This window comes from Scyliorhinus torazame, chromosome 7 (assembly GCF_047496885.1).
Source record: "Scyliorhinus torazame isolate Kashiwa2021f chromosome 7, sScyTor2.1, whole genome shotgun sequence".
Taxonomy (NCBI): Eukaryota; Metazoa; Chordata; class Chondrichthyes; order Carcharhiniformes; family Scyliorhinidae; genus Scyliorhinus; species Scyliorhinus torazame.
Window position 1 is genome coordinate 13,444,970 of NC_092713.1, and position 21,689 is coordinate 13,466,658.

At 52.0% G+C, this 21,689-nt stretch overlaps 1 protein-coding gene across 1 annotated transcript in view; it reads left to right on the forward strand.

Annotated features, from left to right (window-relative positions):
* LOC140427253 (di-N-acetylchitobiase-like) overlaps window positions 1-21,689 on the forward strand; it is an 81,803-nt gene that overhangs the window by 35,425 nt on the left and 24,689 nt on the right. The window contains exon 3 of the mRNA XM_072512852.1: window positions 15,614-15,807. Within this exon, the coding sequence (XP_072368953.1) occupies window positions 15,614-15,807 (194 nt within the window). The remainder of the gene's footprint in view (window positions 1-15,613; window positions 15,808-21,689) is intronic.

Genomic DNA, 21,689 nt, shown 5'->3' on the forward strand with positions numbered 1-21,689 from the left:
ACTGTGCCGGCTCACTCAGCTCTCGCGCTGTTTTCACTGTCCCGGCTCACTCAGCTCCCGCGCTGTTTTCACTGTCCCGGCACACTCAGCTCCCGCGCTGTTTTCAGAGTCCCGGCTCACTCAGCTCCCGCGCTGTTTTCACTGTCCCGGCTCACTCAGCTCCCGCGCAGTTTTCACTGTCCCGGCTCACTCAGCTCCCGCGCTGTTTTCACTGTCCCGGCTCACTCAGCTCCCGCGCTGTTTTCACTGTCCCGGCTCACTCAGCTCCCGCGCTGTTTTCAGAGTCCCGGCACACTCCGCTCCCACGCTGTTTTCAGAGTCCCGGCTCACTCAGCTCCCGCGCTTTTTTCACTGTCCCGGCTCACTCACCTCCCGCGCTGTTTTCAGAGTCCCGGCACACTCAGCTCCCGCGCTGTTTTCAGAGTCCCAGCTCACTCAGCTCCCGCGCTGTTTTCACTGTCCCGGCACACTCAGCTCCCGCGCTGTTTTCAGAGTCCCGGCTCACTCAGCTCCCGCGCTGTTTTCACTGTCCCGGCTCACTCAGCTCCCGCGCAGTTTTCACTGTCCCGGCTCACTCAGCTCCCGCGCTGTTTTCACTGTCCCGGCTCACTCAGCTCCCGCGCTGTTTTCACTGTCCCGGCTCACTCAGCTCCCGCGCTGTTTTCAGAGTCCCGGCACACTCCGCTCCCACGCTGTTTTCAGAGTCCCGGCTCACTCAGCTCCCGCGCTTTTTTCACTGTCCCGGCTCACTCACCTCCCGCGCTGTTTTCAGAGTCCCGGCACACTCAGCTCCCGCGCTGTTTTCACTGTCCCGGCTCACTCAGCTCCCGCGCTGTTTTCAGAGTGCCGGCTCACTCACCTCCCGCGCTGTTTTCAGAGTCCCGGCTCACTCAGCTCCCGTGCTGTTATCAAAGTCCCGGCTCACTCAGTTCCCGCGCTGTTTTCAGAGTCCCGGCACACACAGCTCCCGCGCTGTTTTCACTGTCCCGGCTCACTCACCTCCCGCGCTGTTTTCAGAGTCCCGGCTCACTCAGCTCCCGCGCTGTTATCAAAGTCCCGGCTCACTCAGTTCCCGCGCTGTTTTCAGAGTCCCGGCACACACAGCTCCCGCGCTGTTTTCACTGTCCCGGCTCACTCAGCTCCCGCGCTGTTTTCAGAGTGCCGGCTCACTCACCTCCCGCGCTGTTTTCAGAGTCCCGGGAGGAGGAGGAGGAATTAACCCTACCTAGGGCATCAGCCCACAGACCTTCCTCGTTCTCCTCCCCTAGCTCCTCCTCCCATTTACCCTTCAACTCTTCTACCAGCGCTTCCCCGTCTTCTTTCAACTCCGGGTGTATTTCGGACACCTTGCCCTCCCCGACCCATACACCCGAGATCACCCTATCTTGATCTTCTTGTGCCGGGAGCAACGGGAATTCCCTCACCTGTCGCCTCACAAAAGCCCTCACCTGCATATATCTAAAGACATTTCCCGGGGGTATCTCGAACTTCTCCTCCAGTGCCCCTAGGCTCGCAAACGTCCCGTCGATGAACAGGTCCCCCATTTTTCAAATCCCCGCCCGATGCCAGCTCTGGAACCCCCCGACAATCTTCCCCGGGACAAACCGGGGACCACACCGATGCTCCCATTGCACCCCGGTGCCGTCTCCACTGGCCCCAGATCCTTAGCATTGCCGCCACCACCGGGCTCGTGGTATACTTTGTCGGCGAGAGCGGCAGCGGTGCCATCACCAACGCCCCCAGGCTCGTTCCTTTACAGGACGCCATCTCCATCCTCTTCCATGCCGCCCCCTCTCCCTCCATAACCCACTTGCGGATCATCGCCACATTTGCTGCCCAGTAGTAGCTCCCCAGGTTTGGCAGCGCCAACCCTCGTCGGTCCCTACTGCGTTCCAGGAACCCTCTCCTTACTCTCGGGGTCTTATTCGCCCACACAAACCCCATAATACTCCTGCCTACTCTCTTAAAAAAGGCCTTAGTGATCACGATGGGAAGGCACTGAAACACAAACAGAAACCTCGGCAGGACCACCATTTTGACCGACTGCACTCTACCCGCCAGCGAGAGCGGTAACATGTCCCATCTTTTGAAATCCTCCTCCATTTGCTCCACCAACCTCGTCAGATTCAGTTTATGTAGGGTCCCCCAACTCCTGGCTATCTGGATCCCGAAAGCTCCCCTCCGCCCTCCTCAGCTGTGTTATACGACTTTTTAAGAGTTCCATTCGGCGTCACGAACGGAGTCTCGGTCTTCCAACGAGAGATGGACTGAACGGTTGACCAGCAAGGTTTACGGGCCACGTTCCCGTATCTCGACAACGTCACCATCTGCGGCCACGACCAGCAGGACCACGATGCCAACCTCCAAAAATTTCTCCAGACCGCTCACGCCCTGAACCTCACTTACAACAAAGAAAAATGGGTGTTCCGCACTGATTGTCTAGCCATCCTGGGCTACGTAGTGTGTAATGGAGTGATCGGCCCCGACCCTGAACGCATGCGCCCCCTCATGGAGTTCCCTCTCCCCCACTGTGCCAAAGCACTGAAACATTGCCTGGGCTTCTTTTCTTATTACGCCCAGTGGGTTCCACAATACGCCGACAAGGCCCGTGCGCTAATCCAGTCCACTACTTTTCCCCTGTCGACAGAGGCATGCCAGGCCTTTAGCCGCATCAAAGCGGATATCGCAAAGGCCACGATGTGCGCCATCGAAGAGTCCCTCCCCTTCCAGGTTGAGAGCGACGCATCGGACGTAGCTCTGGCGGCCACCCTCAACCAAGCAGGCAGACCCGTGGTCTTCTTCTCCCGAACCCTTCACGCTTCATAAATCCGCCACTCCTCAGTGGAAAAGGAGGCACAAGCAATAGTGGAAGCTGTGCGAAACTGGAGGCATTACCTGGCCAGTAGGAGATTCACTCTCCTCACTGACCAACGGTCTGTTGCCTTCATGTTCGATAATGCACAGCGGGGCAAGATCAAGAATGACAAGATCTTGCGGTGGAGGATCGAACTCTCCACCTTCAATTATGAGATCTTGTACCGTCCCGGAAAGCTGAACGAGCCATCCGATGCCCTATCTCGCGGCACATGTGCCAATGTACAAGTGGACCGTCTACAAGCCCTCCACGACGACCTCTGCCACACGGGGGTCACTCGTTTCTACCACTTCCTTAAGGCCCGCAACCTCCCTTACTCCGTCGAGGACGTCCGAACAGTCACCAGAAACTGCCAGATCTGCGTTGAGTGCAAACCGCACTTTTTCAGGCCAGATAAAGCACACCTGCTTAAGGCCTCTCGACCCTTTGAACGCCTCAGTTTGGATTTCAAAGGCCCCCTCCCCTCCACCGATCGCAAAGCGTAGTTCCTGAACGTCGTTGACGAATACTCCCGTTTCCCTTTCGCCATCCCCTGCCCCGACCTGACAGCGTCCACAGTCATTAAAGCCCTCGTTAACATTTTTACACTGTTCAGTTTCCCCGACTATATCCATAGCGACAGGGGGACCTCCTTTATGAGTGACGAACTGCGTCAATTCCTGCTCAGCAAGGGCATAGCCTCGAGCAGGACGACCAGTTACAACCCCCGGGGGAACGGGCAGGTAGAAAGGGAGAATGGAACGGTCTGGAAGGCCGTCCTGCTGGCCCTCCGGTCTAGGAGTCTCCCAATTTCCCGCTGGCAGGAAGTCCTCCCGGATGCCCTTCACTCTATCTGGTCCCTGCTGTGCACCACCACGAATCAAACGCCTCACGAGCGCCTCCTCCTCTTTCCTAGGAAGTCCTCCTCTGGAACGCCACTTCCGACCTGGCTAGCAGCTCCGGGACCCATTCTGCTCCGGAAGCATGTGCGGGCGCACAAGCCAGATCCATTGGTGGAACGGGTGCATCTCCTTCACGCCAACCCGCAATACGCCTATGTGGAGTACCCCGATGGCCGACAGGACATGGTCTCCCTGCAAGACCTGGCGCCCGCCGGAGCTACCCACACCCCCCCAACGCCAATCACCACCTCCTCACTCCCGCCGGTTCATCCCGCAGCCACCCCCTTCCCGAGGGGTTCGGTTCTCCTCGCAGACCTGCCCAGGAGTAAGGACACAGGGGACAGCGCTACGCTCCCAGAGTCGACGGCACTCAAGCCAGCGCCATCACCACCACGCCTGAGACGATCGGAAAGGACGACCAGGGCGCCCATCCAGCTCATCGAATCACTTTAACTCTCAACGTTTTCAGTTATTGTGTCTTGTTATAGTTATGGCACCATGCCGACCCTGTTTGGCCCGTTGGCCCAGTTTTCAGTTATTGTGTCTTGTTATAGTTATGAAATGAAATGAAATGAAATGAAAATCGCTTATTGTCACAAGTAGGCTTCAAATGAAGTTACTGTGAAAAGCCCCTAGTCGCCACATTCCGGCGCCTGTTCGGGGAGGCTGTTACGGCTGTTATGGCACCATGCCGACCCTGTTTGGCCTGTTGGCCCAGTTGAAGCGATAATTTTGTGTTTTGTTCAAAGTTACGGCACAGTACCGACTCTGTAAACCCCTACCACCATACGAACCACCATCCCACTGGGTTCTTTTTCAACAAGGGGTGAATGTGGTGGTACGTATTAGGGGTAATACGGTACACCACGTGTCGACAGGCTATTGGTGGAGGGATGCCAGGTCCTGATAGGTTCTGCCACCTACTGGACTCCACCCAGAAATGCCGGTATAAGAACCCAGCTTTTCCCTCCATTTCGCTCAGCAGCTGCATTCTGTAACCACGCTGCTGGGGATAAAGTTCTGCTTAATAAAGCCTTCAATTGACATTACCTCAACCTGCCTTGCGTCATATTGACGGTGCTACACAGACGTCATGTCGGGGCATGGGATGGCGAAGGGGAACCTGGAGTACTCATTGACGACACTGAGAATATACTTGTTTCGGTAGGTGGAGGGGAGGGGCCCTTTGAAATCCACGCTGAGACGTTCAAAGGCCTTCACCAGGCCCGCACGGTCCGGCCGGTAGACGTGCGGCTTGCACTCGGCACAGACCTGGCAGCCCCTGGTGATTGTCCGTACTTCCTCGAAGGAGTAGGGCAGGTTGCAGGCCTTTATGAAATGGTACAACCGTGTGACTCCCGGGTGACAAAGGCTGTCGCGCAGGGTCCGGAGTCGGTCTACTTGTGCGCTGGCACATGTACCTCGGGATAGGGTGTCTGGGGGCTCGTTGAGTTTGCCGGGGCGATACAAAATCTCGAAATTATAGGTGGAGAGCTCGATCCTCCACCGCAAGATTCTATCGTTTTTGATCTTGCCCCGCTGTGTGTTATTGAACATGAAGGCTACCGACCGTTGGTCAGTGAGGAGAGTGAATCTCCTGCCGGCCAGGTAATGCCTCCAATGCTGCACAGCTTCAACGATAGATTGGGCCTCTTTTTCGACGGATGAGTGCCGAATTTCTGAGGCATGAAGGGTGCGGGAAAAGAATGCCACTGGTCTGCCTGCCTGATTGAGGGTGGCAACTAGGGCGACGTCCGATGCGTCGCTCTCTACTTGAAAGGGCAGTGTCTCGTCTACTGTGTGCATCCTGGCCTTGGCGATATTGGCTCTGATACGGGCGAAGGCCTGCTGTGCCTCGGCCGTCAGGGGAAAATGGATGGATTGAATGAGTGGGTGGGCCTTGTCGCATAGTTTGGGACCCACCGGGCGTAGTACGAGAAGAACCCCAGGCAGCGTTTGAGGGCCTTGGGGCAGTGGGAGAGGGGAAGCTCCATGAGGGGGCGCATGCAGTCGGGATCGGGCCCCAGAACTCTATTCTGGACCACATAGCTGAGGATGTGGTCACACCCAAGGTGCAGGCAGAGAAATGGGTGACCACCAGAAAGGGCAGGCAGTCAGTGCAGGAATCCCCTGTGGTTGTCCCCCTCTCGAACAGATATACCCCTTTGGATACTGTCGGGGGGGATAGCCTATCAGGGGAAAACAGCAGCAGCCAGAGCAGTGGCACCGTGGCTGGCTCTGATGTTCAGAAGGGAGGGTCAAAGCGCAGAAGAGTAATAGTAATAGGGGACTCTATAGTCAGGGGCACAGATAGGTGCTTCTGTGGACGTGAAAGAGACTCCAGGATGGTATGTTGCCTCCCTGGTGCCAGGGTCCAGGATGTCTCCGAACGGGTAGAGGGCATCCTGAAGGGGGAGGGCAAACAGGCAGAGGTCGTTGTACATTTTGGGTCTAACGACATAGGCAGGAAGGGGCATGAGGTCCTGCAGCAGGGGTTCAGGGAGCTAGGCAGAAAGTTAAAAGACAGGACCTCGAGGGTTGTAATCTCGGGATTACTCCCTGTGCCACGTGCCAGTGAGGCTAGAAATAGGAAGATAGAGCAGCTAAACACGTGGCTAAACAGCTGGTGTAGGAGGGAGGGTTTCCATTATCTGGACCACTGGGAGCTCTTCCGGGGCAGGTGTGACCTGTATAAGAAGGACGGGTTGCATCTAAACCGAGAGGCATAAATATCCTGGCCGCGAGGTTTGCTAGTGTCACACGGGAGGGTTTAAACTAGTATGGCAGGGGGGTGGGCACGGGAGCAATAGGTCAGAAGGTGAGAGCATTGAGGGAGAACTAGGGAATAGGGACAGTGTGGCTCTGAGGCAGAGCAGACAGGGAGAAGTTGCTGAACACAGCGGGTCTGGTGGCCTGAAGTGCATATGTTTTAATGCAAGAAGTATTACGGGTAAGGCAGATGAACTTAGAGCTTGGATTAGTACTTGGAACCATGATGTTGTTGCCATTACAGAGACGTGGTTGAGGGAAGGGCAGGATTGGCAGCTAAACGTTCCAGGATTTAGATGTTTCAGGCGGGATAGAGGGGGATGTAAAAGGGGAGGTGGAGTTGCGCTACTGGTTCGGGAGAATATCACAGCTGTACTGCGGGAGGACACCTCAGAGGGCAGTGAGGCTATATGGGTAGAGATCAGGAATAAGAAGGGTGCAGTCACAATGTTGGGGGTTTACTACAGGCCTCCCAACAGCCAGCGGGAGTTAGAGGAGCAGATAGGTAGACAGATTTTGGAAAAGAGTAGAAACAACACGGTTTTGGTGATGGGAGACTTCAACTTCCCCAATATTGACTGGGACTCACTTAGTGCCAGGGGCTTAGACGGGGCGGAGTTTGTAAGGAGCATCCAGGAGGGCTTCTTAAAACAATATGTAGACAGTCCAACTAGGGAAGGGGCGGTACTGGACCTGGTATTGGGGAATGAGCCCGGCCAGGTGGTAGATGTTTCAGTAGGGGAGCATTTCGGTAACAGTGACCACAATTCAGTAAGTTTTAAAGTACTGGTGGACAAGGATAAGAGTGGTCCTAGGATGAATGTGCTAAATTGGGGGAAGGCTAATTATAACAATATTAGGCGGGAACTGAAGAACATAGATTGGGGGCAGATGTTTGAGGGCAAATCAACATCTGACACGTGGGAGGCTTTCAAGTGGTAGTTGAAAGGAATTCAGGACCGGCATGTTCCTGTGAGGAAGAAGGATAAATACGGCAATTTTCGGGAACCTTGGATGACGAGAGATATTGTAGGCTCGTCAAAAAGAAAAAGGAGGCATTTGTCAGGGCTAAAAGGCTGGGAACAGACAAAGCCTGCGTGGAATATAAGGAAAGTAGGAAGGAACTTTAGCAAGGAGTCAGGAGGGCTAGAAGGGGTCACGAAAAGTCATTAGCAAATAGGGTTAAGGAAAATCCCAAGGCTTTTTACACGTACATAAAAAGCAAGAGGGTAGCCAGGGAAAGGGTTGGATCACTGAAGGAGAGACAAGGGAATCTATGTGTGGAGCCAGAGGAAATGGGTGAGGTACTAAATGAATACTTTGCATCAGTATTCACCAAAGAGAAGGAATTGGTAGATGTTGAGTCTGGAGAAGGGGGTGTAGATAGCCTGGGTCACATTGAGATCCAAAAAGACGAGGTGTTGGGTGTCTTAAAAAATATTAAGGTAGATAAGTCCCCAGCGCCTGATGGGATCTACCCCGGAATACTGAAGGAGGCTGGAGAGGAAATTGCTGAGGCCTTGACAGAAATCTTTGGATCCTCACTGTCTTCAGGGGATGTCCCGGAGGACTGGAGAATAGCCAATGTTGTTCCTCTGTTTAAGAAGGGTAGCAAGGATAATCCCGGGAACTACAGGCCGGTGAGCCTTACGTCAGTGGTAGGGAAATTACTGGAGAGAATTCTTCGAGACAGGATCTCCTCCCATTTGGAAGCAAATGGACGTATTAGTGAGAGGCAGCATGGTTTTGTGAAGGGAAGGTCGTGTCTCACTAACTTGATAGAGTTTTTCGAGGAGGTCACTAAGATGATTGATGCAGGTAGGGCAGTGGATGTTGTCTATATGGACTTCAGTAAGGCCTTTGACAAGGTCCCTCATGGTAGACTAGTACAAAAGGTGAAGTCACACGGGATCAGGGGTGAGCTGGCAAGGTGGATACAGAACTGGCTAGGCCATAGAAGGCAGAGAGTAGCAATGGAAGGATGCTTTTCTAATTGGAGGGCTGTGACCAGTGGTGTTCCACAGGGATCAGTGCTGGGACCTTTGCTCTTTGTACTATATATAAATGATTTGGAGGAAAATGTAACTGGTCTGATTAGTAAGTTTGCAGACGACACAAAGGTTGGTGGAATTGCGGATAGCGATGAGGACTGTCGGAGGATACAGCAGGATTTAGATTGTTTGGAGACTTGGGCGGAGAGATGGCAGATGGAGTTTAATCCGGACAAATGTGAGGTAATGCATTTTAGAAGGTCTAATGCAGGTAGGGAATATACAGTGAATGGTAGAACCCTCAAGAGTATTGATAGTCAAAGAGATCTAGGAGTACAGGTCCACAGGTCATTGAAAGGGGCAACACAGGTGGAGAAGGTAGTCAAGAAGGCATACGGCATGCTTGCCTTCATTGGCCGGGGCATTGAGTATAAGAATTGGCAAGTCATGTTGCAGCTGTATAGAATCTTAGTTAGGCCACACTTGGAGTATAGTGTTCAATTCTGGTCGCCACACTACCAGAAGGATGTGGAGGCTTTAGAGAGGGTGCAGAAGAGATTTACCAGAATGTTGCCTGGTATGGAGGGCATTAGCTATGAGGAGCGGTTGAATAAACTCGGTTTGTTCTCACTGCAACTAAGGAGGTTGAGGGGAGACCTGATAGAGGTATACAAAATTATGAGGGGCATAGACAGAGTGGATAGTCAGAGGCTTTTCCCCAGGGTAGAGGGGTCAATTACTAGGGGGCATAGGTTTAAGGTGAGAGGGGCAAGGTTTAGAGTAGATGTACGAGGCAAGTTTTTTACGCAGAGGGTAGTGGGTGCCTGGAACTCGCTACCGGAGGAGGTGGTGGAAGCAGGGACGATAGTGACATTTAAGGGGCATCTTGACAAATACATGAATAGGATGGGAATAGAGGGATACGGACCCAGGAAGTGTAGAAGATTGTAGTTAGGTCGAGCATCATGGTTGGCACGGGCTTGGAGGGCCGAAGGGCCTGTTCCTGTGCTGTACATTTCTTTGTTCTTTGTTCTTTGATGGCTAAGCGGATCGTGCTAAACACGCACTTCTCCTTGTTGTAGGTGAGGTTGAGGAGAGTGGCGGTGTGGAGAAATTTGGCAAGGTTGGCATCGTCGTCCTGATGGTCATGGCCGCAGATGGTGACGTTGTCTAGGTACGGGAAGGTGGCCTGCAAACCGTACCGGTCGACCATTCGGTCCATCTCCCTTTGGAGAACCGAGACCCCATTAGTGACACCGAAGGGAACCCTGACGAAGTGATAGAGACAACGTGAAAGCAGTGTCTGGACGGTCTGATTTACGAATGGGGAGCTGGTGGTAGGCGGATTTGAGGTCTACCGTTGAGAAGACCCGGTACTGTGCAATCTGATTGACCATATCAGATATGCGTGGGAGGGGGTACGTGTCGAGCTGCGTGTACTGATTGATGGTCTGCCTGTAGTCCACGACCATTCTGTGTTTCTCCTCAGTTTTAACGACTACCGCTTGGGCTCTCCAGGGGCTGTTGCCGGCCTCGATAATGCCCTCCTGAAGCAGCCGCTGGACCTCGGACCTGAGGAAGGTCCTGCCCTGGGTGCTGTACTGTCTGCTCCTGGTGGCAACAGGTTTTGAGGGTTAGGCTCTGGAGGTTACACTGGAAGTCCAGGCCGAGAAGTAGGGCAGCGCAGAGGTTAGGGAGGACGTAGAGGCGGAAACCGGAAGCCGCTGAATTCTACGCCCTGGACCGTGAGTGTGACCGTACAGTATCCCCGGACCACCATGGAATGGGATCCGGAGGCAGGGAAATTCTTTGGTTGGCAGGGTGTACCGCGAGGGAGCAGCGCTTTACCGTATCTGGGTGTATGAAGCTTTCGGTGCTTCCGGAGACCAGAAGGCAAGAGGTCACGTGGCCGTTGATTTTCACACTGGTCGATGCGGTGGCCAGGTTGTGCGGACGAGACTGGTCGATCGTCACTGAGGCGAGTCGTGATCGGTCGCCGCTGACGTAGAATGATGGGGAGCCTTGGGGGCCCAGGTCCTGGAATGCTGTCGGTGTCCATGTCCCATGGGGGAGACAAGATGGCGGTGCCTGAAGATCCTGCGAGGGAACAAAATGGCGGCGCCCATGGGCCGCACGTTGCGGGGGTTGGACAAGATGGCGGCGTCCATGGGCCACACGTGGACTGGGGAGGATAAGATGGCGGCGCCCACTGGCCGCGCGTGGCCCAGGGAGCTGAAGATGGCGGCGCCCATTGTGTGTAGACTAGGGGGGTGGGGGTGATAGCGGCGACTGCGCGGGCCTGGCACACCGCGGCAAAGTGGCCCATTTTGCCGCAAGCCTTGCAAATGGCAGCGCGGGCCGGGCAGCGTTGGCGCGGGTGCTTCTGCTGGCCGCAGAAGTAACATCAGGGACCCCCGGAGTGCACGGGCTGGTGTGTGGTGCAGGCGTACTGGCTGGGTAAGGCCCCCGCTGGGGTGGCTGTCTGTGGGGTCCACGAGGGGTAGGAGGGGTGGGCCGCGCGGCTGGTGGGGTAGGCCTGAATGGTACGTGAGGCAACCGTCATGGAGAGCGCTAGCTTCCTTGTTTCAGCTAGGTCGAGCGTGGCCCCTTCTAACAGTCTTTGGCGTATGAGGTCCGACCCAATCCCCGTTACGACCGCGCCCCGCAAAAGAAGGTTGGAATGTTCGGTGGCCGTAACGGCCTGACAGTCACAGTCCCGGACGAGTGGGATTAGGGCCCGCCAGAAGTCTTCTATGGACTCACCAGGGAGTTGAGAGCGAGTGGCGAGTACGTGCCTGGCGAAGAGCGTGTTCGTTTTCTGTGCGTAGTTTTCTTTGAGAAGCGCCATGGCGTCGGCGTAGTTCGGGGCGTCCTGGATCAGCGGAAACACGTTGGAGCTCAACCTTGAGTACAGGATCTGTATCTTCTGAGCCTCCGGAACAGGGGTGGTCGCTGAGTTGATGTACGCCTCGAAGCAAGCTCGCCAGTGATTAAAGTCCTTTTTGGCGTCGCTTGATTGCGGATCCAGCTGCAGGCGATCTGGTTTGATTCGGAGGTCCATCTTTTAGAAAATCTTAGAGCAATAAATTGATGCACGATCAATTGAACAAAGACTAGAGTGGGATACAACTGCGGCTTTATTGCTCTAAGATGTGTGGCCTCCCACAGCAGCTGGCGAAACGGCTGCTGAATGGAGGACACGCATATTTATACTCCGCCTACTGGGTGGAGCCAGCAGGCAGGGACTACCTGTAGTACAGGTCCTACCTTATATCACCTAATACAGGTGCAACAGCGGTTTACCACATTTACTGGATATCCCATAGGGTTAGGGGTCTGGATGGTGAGGAATTTGTTAAGTGTTTCCAGGAAGGTTTTTTGTAATAATATGTGGATAGTCCGACTAGAGTGGAGGCTATATTGGACCTAGCACTAGGAAATGAGCCCGGCCAGGTCATCAAGGTTGCAGTGGGGGAACATGTGGCGAACATTGATCACAAGCTTTCGGATACTCATGGAAAAGGACGAGTGTTGACCTAGGGTTAAGGTGCTAAATTGGGGGAAGGTTAACTACAACCAGATTAGGCAGGATTTGGAGGCTATTGTGTGGGAGAGGCTGTTTGATGATAAATCCACATTTGGCATGTGGGAGTCTTTTACGGAGCAGTTGATGGGAATGCAGGACAGGCACGTGCCGGTGAAAAGGAAGGACAGGAAAGGCAGGATTCGGGAACCATGGATGACCAGGGAAATTGAGAATCTTGTCAAAAAGAAAAAGGATGCATACGTGAGTTCTAGGCAACTAAAAACAGATAAAGCACTTGAGGAATACAAGGAAATTAGAAAAGAGCTGAAGCAGGGAGATCGGAGAGCAAAAAGCGGTGATGAAATGTCCTTGGCAGACAGGATTAAGGAGAATCGTAAGGCATTTTATACGTATATTAGGAACAAGAGGATAGCCAGAGAAAGAATTGGTCCACTCAAGGACAAAGGATGAAATTATGCATAGAACCAAAGGAAGTAGGTGAGGTCCTTAATGAGTATTTTGCATCGTTATTCACAAAGGAGAGGGACATGTTGATTGGTGGTGACTCAGAGGGATGTGTAAACACTTTAGAGCAGTTATTATGAGTGAGGAAGTGTTAGATGTGTTAAAAAGCATTACGGTAGACAAATCCCCAGGGCCAGATGGCATCTATCCCAGATTACTGAGGAAGACAAGAGATGAAATCGCTGGGCCTCTGACAGAAATCTTTGTGTCCTCATTGGCCACAGGTAAGAACTCAGAGAATTGGAGGATAGTCAATGTTGTCCTGTTATTTAAGAAGGTTTGCAAGGATAATTCGGGAAATTATTGGCCAGTGAGCTTGACGTCAGTGATAATGAAATTGGTGGAAAGGATTCTCAGAGCTAGGTTCTATTCACATTTGGAAGTGAATGGCCTTATTAGTGACAGACAGCATAGTGTTGTATGAGGGAGGTCATGGCTCACTAATTGAAAAATGAAAAATGAAATGAAAGTCACTTATTGTCACAAGTAGGTTTCAAATGAAGTTACTGTGAAAAGCCCCTCATCGCCACATTCCGGGGTCTGTTCGGGGAGGCTGGTATGGGAATCGAACCATGCTGCTGGCCTGCCTTGGCCTGCTTTAAAAGCCAGCTATTTAGCCCTGTGCTAAATCAGCACCTCTATTTAATTTAATAGAGTTTTTTGAAGAGGTGACGAAAATGATCGATGAGGGAAGGGCTGTGGATGTTGTCTACATGGACTTTAGTAAAGCATTTGATAAGGTCCCTCATGGCAGGCTGGTGCAAAAGATTAAATCAAATGGGGTCAGGGGTGAACTAGCTAGATTAATTCAGAACTGGCTTAGCCATAGAAGACAGAGGGAAGCAGTGGAAAGGTGGTTTTCCGAATGGAGGTCTGTGGCTCGTGATGTTCCGCAGGGATCGGTACTGGGACCTCTGCTGTTGGTAATATAAATAAATGACTTGAAAGAAAACGTAGCGGGTCTGATTAGCAAGTTTGCGGATGATACTAAGATTGCAGGAGTTGCGGAGAGTGATGAAGATTGTCAGAGCATACAGCAGGATATAGATAGGCTGCAAAATTGGGCGGAGAAATGGCAGACGGAATTTAACCCGGACAAATGTGAGATGATACATTTTGGTAGATCTAATTCAGGTGGAAGCTATTTTTAAAAATGGCAGAGCCCTCAGGATCATAGAGACACAGAGAGATCTGGGCGTGGAAATGGTGGTAAAAGGAGGCCGGGACGTTGAGTGTCTTTAAGACAGAAGTTGATAAATTCTTGATTTCTCGAGGAATTAAGGGCTATGGCGAGAGAGTGGGTAAATGGAGTTGAAATCAGCCATGATTGAATGGTGGAGTGGACTCGATGGGCCGAATGGCCTTACTTCCGCTCCTATGTCTTATGGTCATATATGGCATGCTTGCCTTCATAGGACGGAGTATCGAGTGTAAAAGCTCAAAAATTATGCTACAGTTATACAGAACGTTGGTTCGGCCACATTTGAAATACTGTGTCCAATTCTGGTCACCACACTACCAGAACAACATGGAAGCTCTGGAGAGAGTACAGAAAAGGTTTACCAGGATGTTGCCTGGCATGGAGGGTATTAGCTATGAGGAGAGACTGAATAAACTAGGATTGTTCTCCCTAGAGAGACGGAGGCTGAGGGGCGACCTGATAGAAGTTTATAAAATTAGTAGAGGTATAGATAGGGTGAACAGTTGGGGCTTTTTCCCAGGGCGGAAATGACAATGACAAGGGATCACAAGTTCAAGGTGAGGGGGAAAGGTTCAGTGGGGATGTGCGGGGGAAGTTTTTACACAGAGGGTGGTGGTGGCCTGGAATGCACTGCCAAGTCAGGTGGTTGAGTCAGATACGTTAACGACCTTTAAGACTTATCTGGATGGGCACATGAACAGACGGGGTATAGAAGGATACAGGAGGTTGATCGAGATAGGACACGTGATCAGTGCAGGCTTGGAGGGCCGAAGGGCCTGTTCCTGTGCTGTATTGTTCTTTGTTCTTTGCTCGAAACACATTTGAAGTCCTGGGCTGTTATCTGGAAAGCACTGATGTATGTGGTTACAACCCTCTTGTGGTCACAGTGGTTAGCACTGTTGCTTCACAGCGCCAGGGTCCCAGGTTCGATTCTGGCTCGGGTCACTGTGCGGAGTCTGCACGTTCAGACTCCGCACAAACAGTGACCCAAGCCAGAATCGAACCCCCGACCGGCGCCACGACGACCGCGTGGGCGTGATTGGCGGCGATTCTCCAGTCACTGGAGAATCGGGGCCCGCCGTCAGATTGGCTTGGCGGGAATTTCCCGCTCCCCCAGCGATTCTCTGACCCGGCGCAGCCTCCGAGAATCCCGTCCTATTACGATCAAAGCTCCCTTTTCCATTATTTTTGCAGCTGTTCCCTGCAACTTCCCAGGAACGTAGCTGCAGTCAATGATTGGTAACCCCTTTATTGTGAGAACTCTCTGTATTATTCTCTCACCCCCCCCCCCCCCCCCCCCCACCCGTCCTCTATTTCTCTCCGTCTTCTCAGGGTCAGAACATTTTGGGGTCACAACATCAATTGACACAAAGGGCAGTGTGAGTGAGTGCTGCATTGCCAGAGGTGCTGTGATTCTGATGAGGCATTAGGCGGTGGTGTTGCCGCCTGTCTGGTGGGTGTAGAAGACCCGACCGGAACAATTGGAAGAAGAACAGAGAGTTCCCATGGTGTCCTGGGCAATTTTTCATCCCTCACCCAACATCACCAAATTACCAATTGGTCCTGTGTCCATGTTCCTATTTGTGGGACCTTTCTGGGCACAGACTAGCCAACACATCCACTTGGTAAATAACAGCGATTACCCCTCAAAAATAACTCATTGGATAGGAAGCACTTGAAGGACATCCTGAGGATGTGACAGTCACTATGTAAATGCAATTATACATAAATCTTCCTCTCCTGCTTCTGCATGACGTTGCCGATTCTGTTTGATAAATTACCTTGCCAATGTCCGTTTTTTGAGTTTTTTTTAATGATACTTGTTGTTCCTTCGCACTTTCCCAGATGTTCTGCTTCAGCTGTACGCTCCCAAAATGCTTCGAAAGCTTTGGATTACAAATTTGGTGCGTTCCGCACAAAGAAAGTTTCTGGATGGAATCAATCTGAAAATCAACGAGAAGGTGATAAATTATCGAGGATTACCTGAGGTGTTTACACAAATCAGAGATACCTTCCAAAGAGAATTACCCGGATCACAGGTAAAGGACTACATTTTTTTCAAAATGGGGACAAACAATTGAGTTTATGAACTGAGTTAATCTAAATAATTTGGGGTATATTTTCTGGATCAAGAGATTGAAATAGCTATTCCTGACTGCAATTTAGTGGTGCATCATCTTGTTAAAAGGCTACTTGAGCCATTGAAGAGAAGACTGAGGGGCGACCTGATCGAGGTGTACAAGATTATGAGGGTCATGGACAGGGTGGATCGGGAGCAGCTGTTCCCCTTAGTTGAAGGGTCAGTTACGAGGGGCCAAAGTTTAAGGTGAGGAGCGGGAGGTTCTGGGGGAATTTGAGGAAACACTGTTTTACCCAGAGGGTGGTGATGGCCTGGAACGCACTCGCTGGGAGGTTGGTAGAGGCGGGTTGCTTCACGTCCTTTAAGAGGTGGATGAGCGCTTGGCATGTCGTAACATTCGAGGCTGTGGGCCAAGTGTTGGCAAGTGGGATTAGGTGGGGGGGTCAGATGTTTTTCGTGCATAGGTGCAGACTCGATGGGCCGAAGAGCCTCTTCTGCACTGTGTGTTTCTGAGGTTCTGTGATTCTGATTGCTGAGATTAGACATTTAATCAACTGCAGCTGAACACTCAGCTGATCGGGTGATGTTGCCCTTCTAGCCCGGAATTATACAAGTGACTGGAAACCCGGTTCTCGGGATGTATTCAAATTGTAATGTTCACGTAAGTATAAGAATTATACAGTACCAAAAGAGGCCATTGGTCCACCATGGTTGGTCTTTAACAAAGATTTCCAATGACTCCCCTACCCTTTCCCTGTTACTCTCCAGCTATTCTTATGATCTAAGCTCAGGAAACCAGAATGTGGAAGCAATTTTGGGTTGACATGTGAAATGATGAAGGGAAAAAGTCACTTGTGGGAGTACAGGCTCCCGAATTGGAACCACGTGACAGGGCAGAGTATAAAAGGTGAATTATTGGGGGCTTGTCAGAAAGGGACTGCAAAAATCGTGGGGGATTTTAATCGACATCGATGTTTGAAAATCAGATGAGTGTGTCAGGGAGGGTGCCGACGGCCATGCTGATTGCGACCACCTGTCGAGGTAGGCTTCGTGGTTCCCCAGAGTCCGGCAGCGCCTTGGATGGCTGCATGCAGGGGAGCCACCGCCTGGTGGGCCACAGACTGCGCTGGACCACGCCCATCCCGTGGATGGGCCGCTGGGGTCTGTGGGCTCCTAACGAGGTGGCCTGGGGGGGCACCCATAGGGCCGCTGGCGCTCTGCGCATCTATGGGCCACAATGGGCAGTCCGTAGGGCGGGCAGCCAGATGGCTGCCTTGCAGGCCGCGGCAATGGCGGTCCGAGCCTGGACACGCCGGTCCCGGGGTGAACAACCCGTCCCCACAGCCCATCCCCTGGTCACCCCCCTCCCCACCTACTCGCCCAGCCCTGGCAGACACCTCCCAGCCATTGGTACAGCTGTCAGCCCTTAGTTGCGCTTTTGGGGACACTACCTACCCCCTAGGTAGTGTCCCCAAGTATAGGTACCGTGAAAAGCCCCCTAGTCGCCACATTCTGGCGCCTGTTCGGGGAGGCCGGTGCGGGAATTGAACCCACGCCGCTGGCCTTGTTCGGCATCACAAACCAGCTGCCTAGCCCACTGAGCTAAACCAGCCCTATTGAGGCGCCGCAGCACTGTGTTCCATTGGGCGCCCAGAACCGACCTCGATGGCTGACGCCATATTCTCAGTTCGCGATTCCAGTATCAGCCGACATACAACCACACCCCTCATTTCTAATTGCAGGTTGCGGGGGAATGGAGTGTCGTGCAGATTAAAATGTGCACATTTAGAGCCAGGGCTTAGTCAATCAGCACAGTTTGGAGCATGCAAACGATCAAACCACCAGCAAAGCAGATGCTAAGCCGTACAATTTAATTCAGCGATCGTCAATCAATTTACATTAGAGCGGAGAAGAGAAAATTAACTGGTCTTGAAAATGCTCCAGCAGTTTACTGTGCCTGGGATCTGGCAGGTACCAGATGGTCACGGTCCAGTCTGCCCTTGCAATGGCCTCTGCATGTGCCTCCATGACATATTAGCCCATCCATCTCCTTCAAATGCCTCATTTTCAGAGGACAAATCTCAGTCCTTCGTGTTTCCCGCCGGAAATCCCCTCCATGTATCATAGTATCAGAGAATCATAGAATTTACAGGGAAGAAGGAGACCATTCGGCCCATCGAGTCTGCACTGACCCACTTAAGCCCTCACTTCCACCCTATGCTCGTAACCCAATAACCCCTCTAATCCTTTTTGGACACTAAGGAAAAAAATTAAATGAAAAATGAAAATCGCTTATTGTCACAAGTAGGCTTCAATGAAGTTACTGTGAAAAGCCCCTAGTCACCACATTCCAGCACCTGTTCGGGGAGGCTGGTACGGGAATGGTACAGTGCTGCTGGCCTGCTTGGTCTGCTTTCAAAGCCAGCGATTCAGCCCAGTGTGCTAAACCAGCCCCTGAGGGCAATTTAGGGCAATTTAGCATGGTCAATTCACCTAACCTGCACGTCTTTGGAATGTGGGAGGAAACCGGAGCGCCCGGACGAAACCCACGCAGACACGGGGAGAACGTGCAGACTCCGCCCAGACAGTGACCCAAGCCGGGAATCGAATCTGGGACCCTGGAGCGGTGAAACAACTGTGCTAACCTCTGTGCTACCGTGCTGCTATATTTTGCAAGGTGCATCAGACAACAATGATCCTGATGCTGCCTGTGGTGAGTATTGGAGAGCCCTGTCTGACCAGTCTAAATAATCTGAACGGGGAGACCTATTGACTGCCCTATCATGGGACTTTGTGGAGGCATGTCCAGCACTGGAGCTGGTCTCAGCAGTGCTCTGAAGATGGTGAAGTGGCATCATCAACCAGCCCTTGTGGGGTGTCCTGTGTCCTCAAGCAGTCAATCACCAGTCTTTCAAAAACCTGTGGTACCTGTGGGTGGTTCAGAATGTAGAGATCATAAGAGCTCCCTGGGAACCAACACAAACATGCAGGACTTGCCTTCATATCAGCTGCAAGGTCAAAGAGTAGAAATATTTCCGATTGGTGAATGTGACAGGCTTTTCCCAGGGAGCTCTCAAGGCCACATGTGTGCAGTCAATAGCTATTTATACTTGAGGGAAAGTTGCGAATGCCGCAAATGCCAACGCTCTTGCCGCCTGGCTTTTGGCATCCAGATAGAGTTGGACAAATTGCAGCGGTTTCCTAAACAGGGCGTCTGTCACCACCCTGTGTATGTCACTGACTGGGAGATGTCACACACGCCCTCAGGGGAACCCTAGAAGGACCACTGGCAAAGACGAGTCAGGTGGTGGTGAATTTAATGCCAGGTCCTTGTGGCCACAGGTTTCCATGGAGAAGCTGGCAGATCTGAGCAGCCATATTTCAAAGGTGCCTCCGACATTTCTCTTTGCTCACCTGTAGATAGTTACACCACCTGCGATATGCCCGTGGTACAGCCAGTGCTCACTATTGCTTATAATAATCTTTATTATTGTCACAAGTAGGCTTACATTAACTCTGCAATGAAGTTACTGTGAAAATCCCCTTGTCGCCACATTCCGGCACCTGTTCGAGTACACAGAGGGAGAATTCAGAATGTCCAATTTACCCTAACAAGCACGTCTTGCGGGAGGAAACAAGAGCACCCGGAGGAAACCCACGCAGGCTCGGGGAGAACGTGCAGACACCGCACAGACAGTGATCCAAACCGGCAATCGAACCTGGGACCCTGGCGTTGTGAAGCAGCAGTGCTAACCGCTGTGCAACCGTGCATTTCCTACCCATGTGCCAACTTGCGTTGAGCGCTCCTCCTCCTCATCTGGTTGAGGATCAATAGCGAGTTTGGGTTGCCTGGAGCCTGCATCAGCACACCTCAGACGATGTGTCAGCAAATTGCAGAATTCAACCATATTCTTTGCAGATATTGCCTCCATCTCAGAGCTACCAAGACAGTGTGCTTGGCTTCCATTTAGACATTCCCATCCCACCTGGAGGAGCAGAGGTGAGTGTTTCTCCCATTCGTATATGTCTGGGCATGAAGAAATTGCCCTTTGAAAACAGCCTTGTGTGTAAACCCTCCCTCAGGCATTATTCAGCTTTCCTCTATAATCCTCAAGGTTCTATAAAGGGACTACCTTGTCAGCGTAGAACGGTTAACCACATGGACCCTTGTCACTTTCGACCATTCATCCAGGAGGATGTAAGGTTGGAGTTGGTGCTTTCCTACAATCCACCAGCCATGCCCCTCGGAGGTTCCCATCTCACTCCCTCCATTCATCCCCACCTTCAATAAGCCTTGTGCTGACCTTGCAAATTGCACAGAATCCATAGAACTCCTACTTTCAGAAGCAGGCCACTCGGCCATCGGGTCTGCACCAAGCCTCCTAAAAAACTCCACTCCCCTGCCCTATCGCCATAACCCCGTGTATTGATCAAGGCCAATCCACCTAACCTGCACATATTTGAACTGTGGGAGGAAACCGGAGAACCCGGAGGAAACCCACGCAGACACGGGGAGGACGTGCAGACGCCACACAGCTACCCAAGGCTGGTATCAAACCCTGGTTCCTGGCACTGTGAAGTAGCAGTGCTAACCATTGTGCCACTGTGTTCTTGCTGGAATCTCAATGTTATGAGACCTTTGAGTCAGGTATATGCCTGCTGCAACGTCAGCTCCAACACAGAGATAACACATGTGAGAGTTCTTCTCATCCATTTGCCTCAATTATTAAGGTGTCCCTTTTTAATGAACCAATTGTGCTGACGTTGTACTCCACACACCCAAAAAGACCCTCCTCTTATTTGAAGGGATTACAGTTTCAGAGTGACAGGCTTCGGTAATGAAGAGTATGAAATTGTGCCTGTCATCTCCCAAACTCACTCATGTGCCTATCACCTCAACACTCACCCATCATCCACTACTTTCCCCCAATCACCCTTGACAGACCCTATGCAACAATTCCTCTCTTTGTCACTATTCAACATTCCCCCGTTAGTCTTGCAACCAGAACCATCTTCCTCCACATGTCATCTCTCCTCTCTGAGTCTGTACTCAGTACCAACTCATGGTTATCCTTACCCTCACCCCTGCCACTATTGAGCCAACTGTTTTGTTGGTTTCCATGAATCCCCATCAAACCCTAATCTACCCGGCTGTTACCCTGGATTTGCCACGCTGTCGCACCCCACAACCCCACGCCCCAACCCACGCCTCGCAATCGGTTCCACTGGTCAACTCCCAGGACTCCACTCTAGACATCACTGCCCCACCCTCTAGGACCATCTCTCTACCCCTATCCACAACCCTCCTCGCTCATCCAACCACAGAATCCGAAACGCAACAAACAAGACCCTTCACTCCATCCCATATTCCTGGGGTCTTCTATTCCCTTGCTGCCTCCCTCCCTACCCAGGACAGTCCGTCTACCTTCCCAGAGAGTCCCCTATCCTCTACCCTTCGCCTGTTACCCATGTGTGTTATGTTCTTGTACAAAGACAATTACTGAGTCGACGTACTAAAGAACATCTAGTTCAAGACGAGTTAATTTTATTATAGTACAATAAACTGTGGGTAGGGAACTAATGCTATAAAACTGGAACTAATACAAACCTGACTAACACTTACTGGTCGGAGGCTAGACATATTTACACATACACTTGTTAACGCATCATTGATCTCCCCATGGGCCTAATGGAGCATGAGCTCCCCAGGTAGGGAGCAGAGGTCAACCACCTGGGCTCATTATGAGCTGATAGAAAAGCAGGCCCAAAACAGGGCCTGGTGTGATTCGTCCTCCAGCTAGGATTTTACTGGGACCGATGTGCTGCATTATACACACCTTT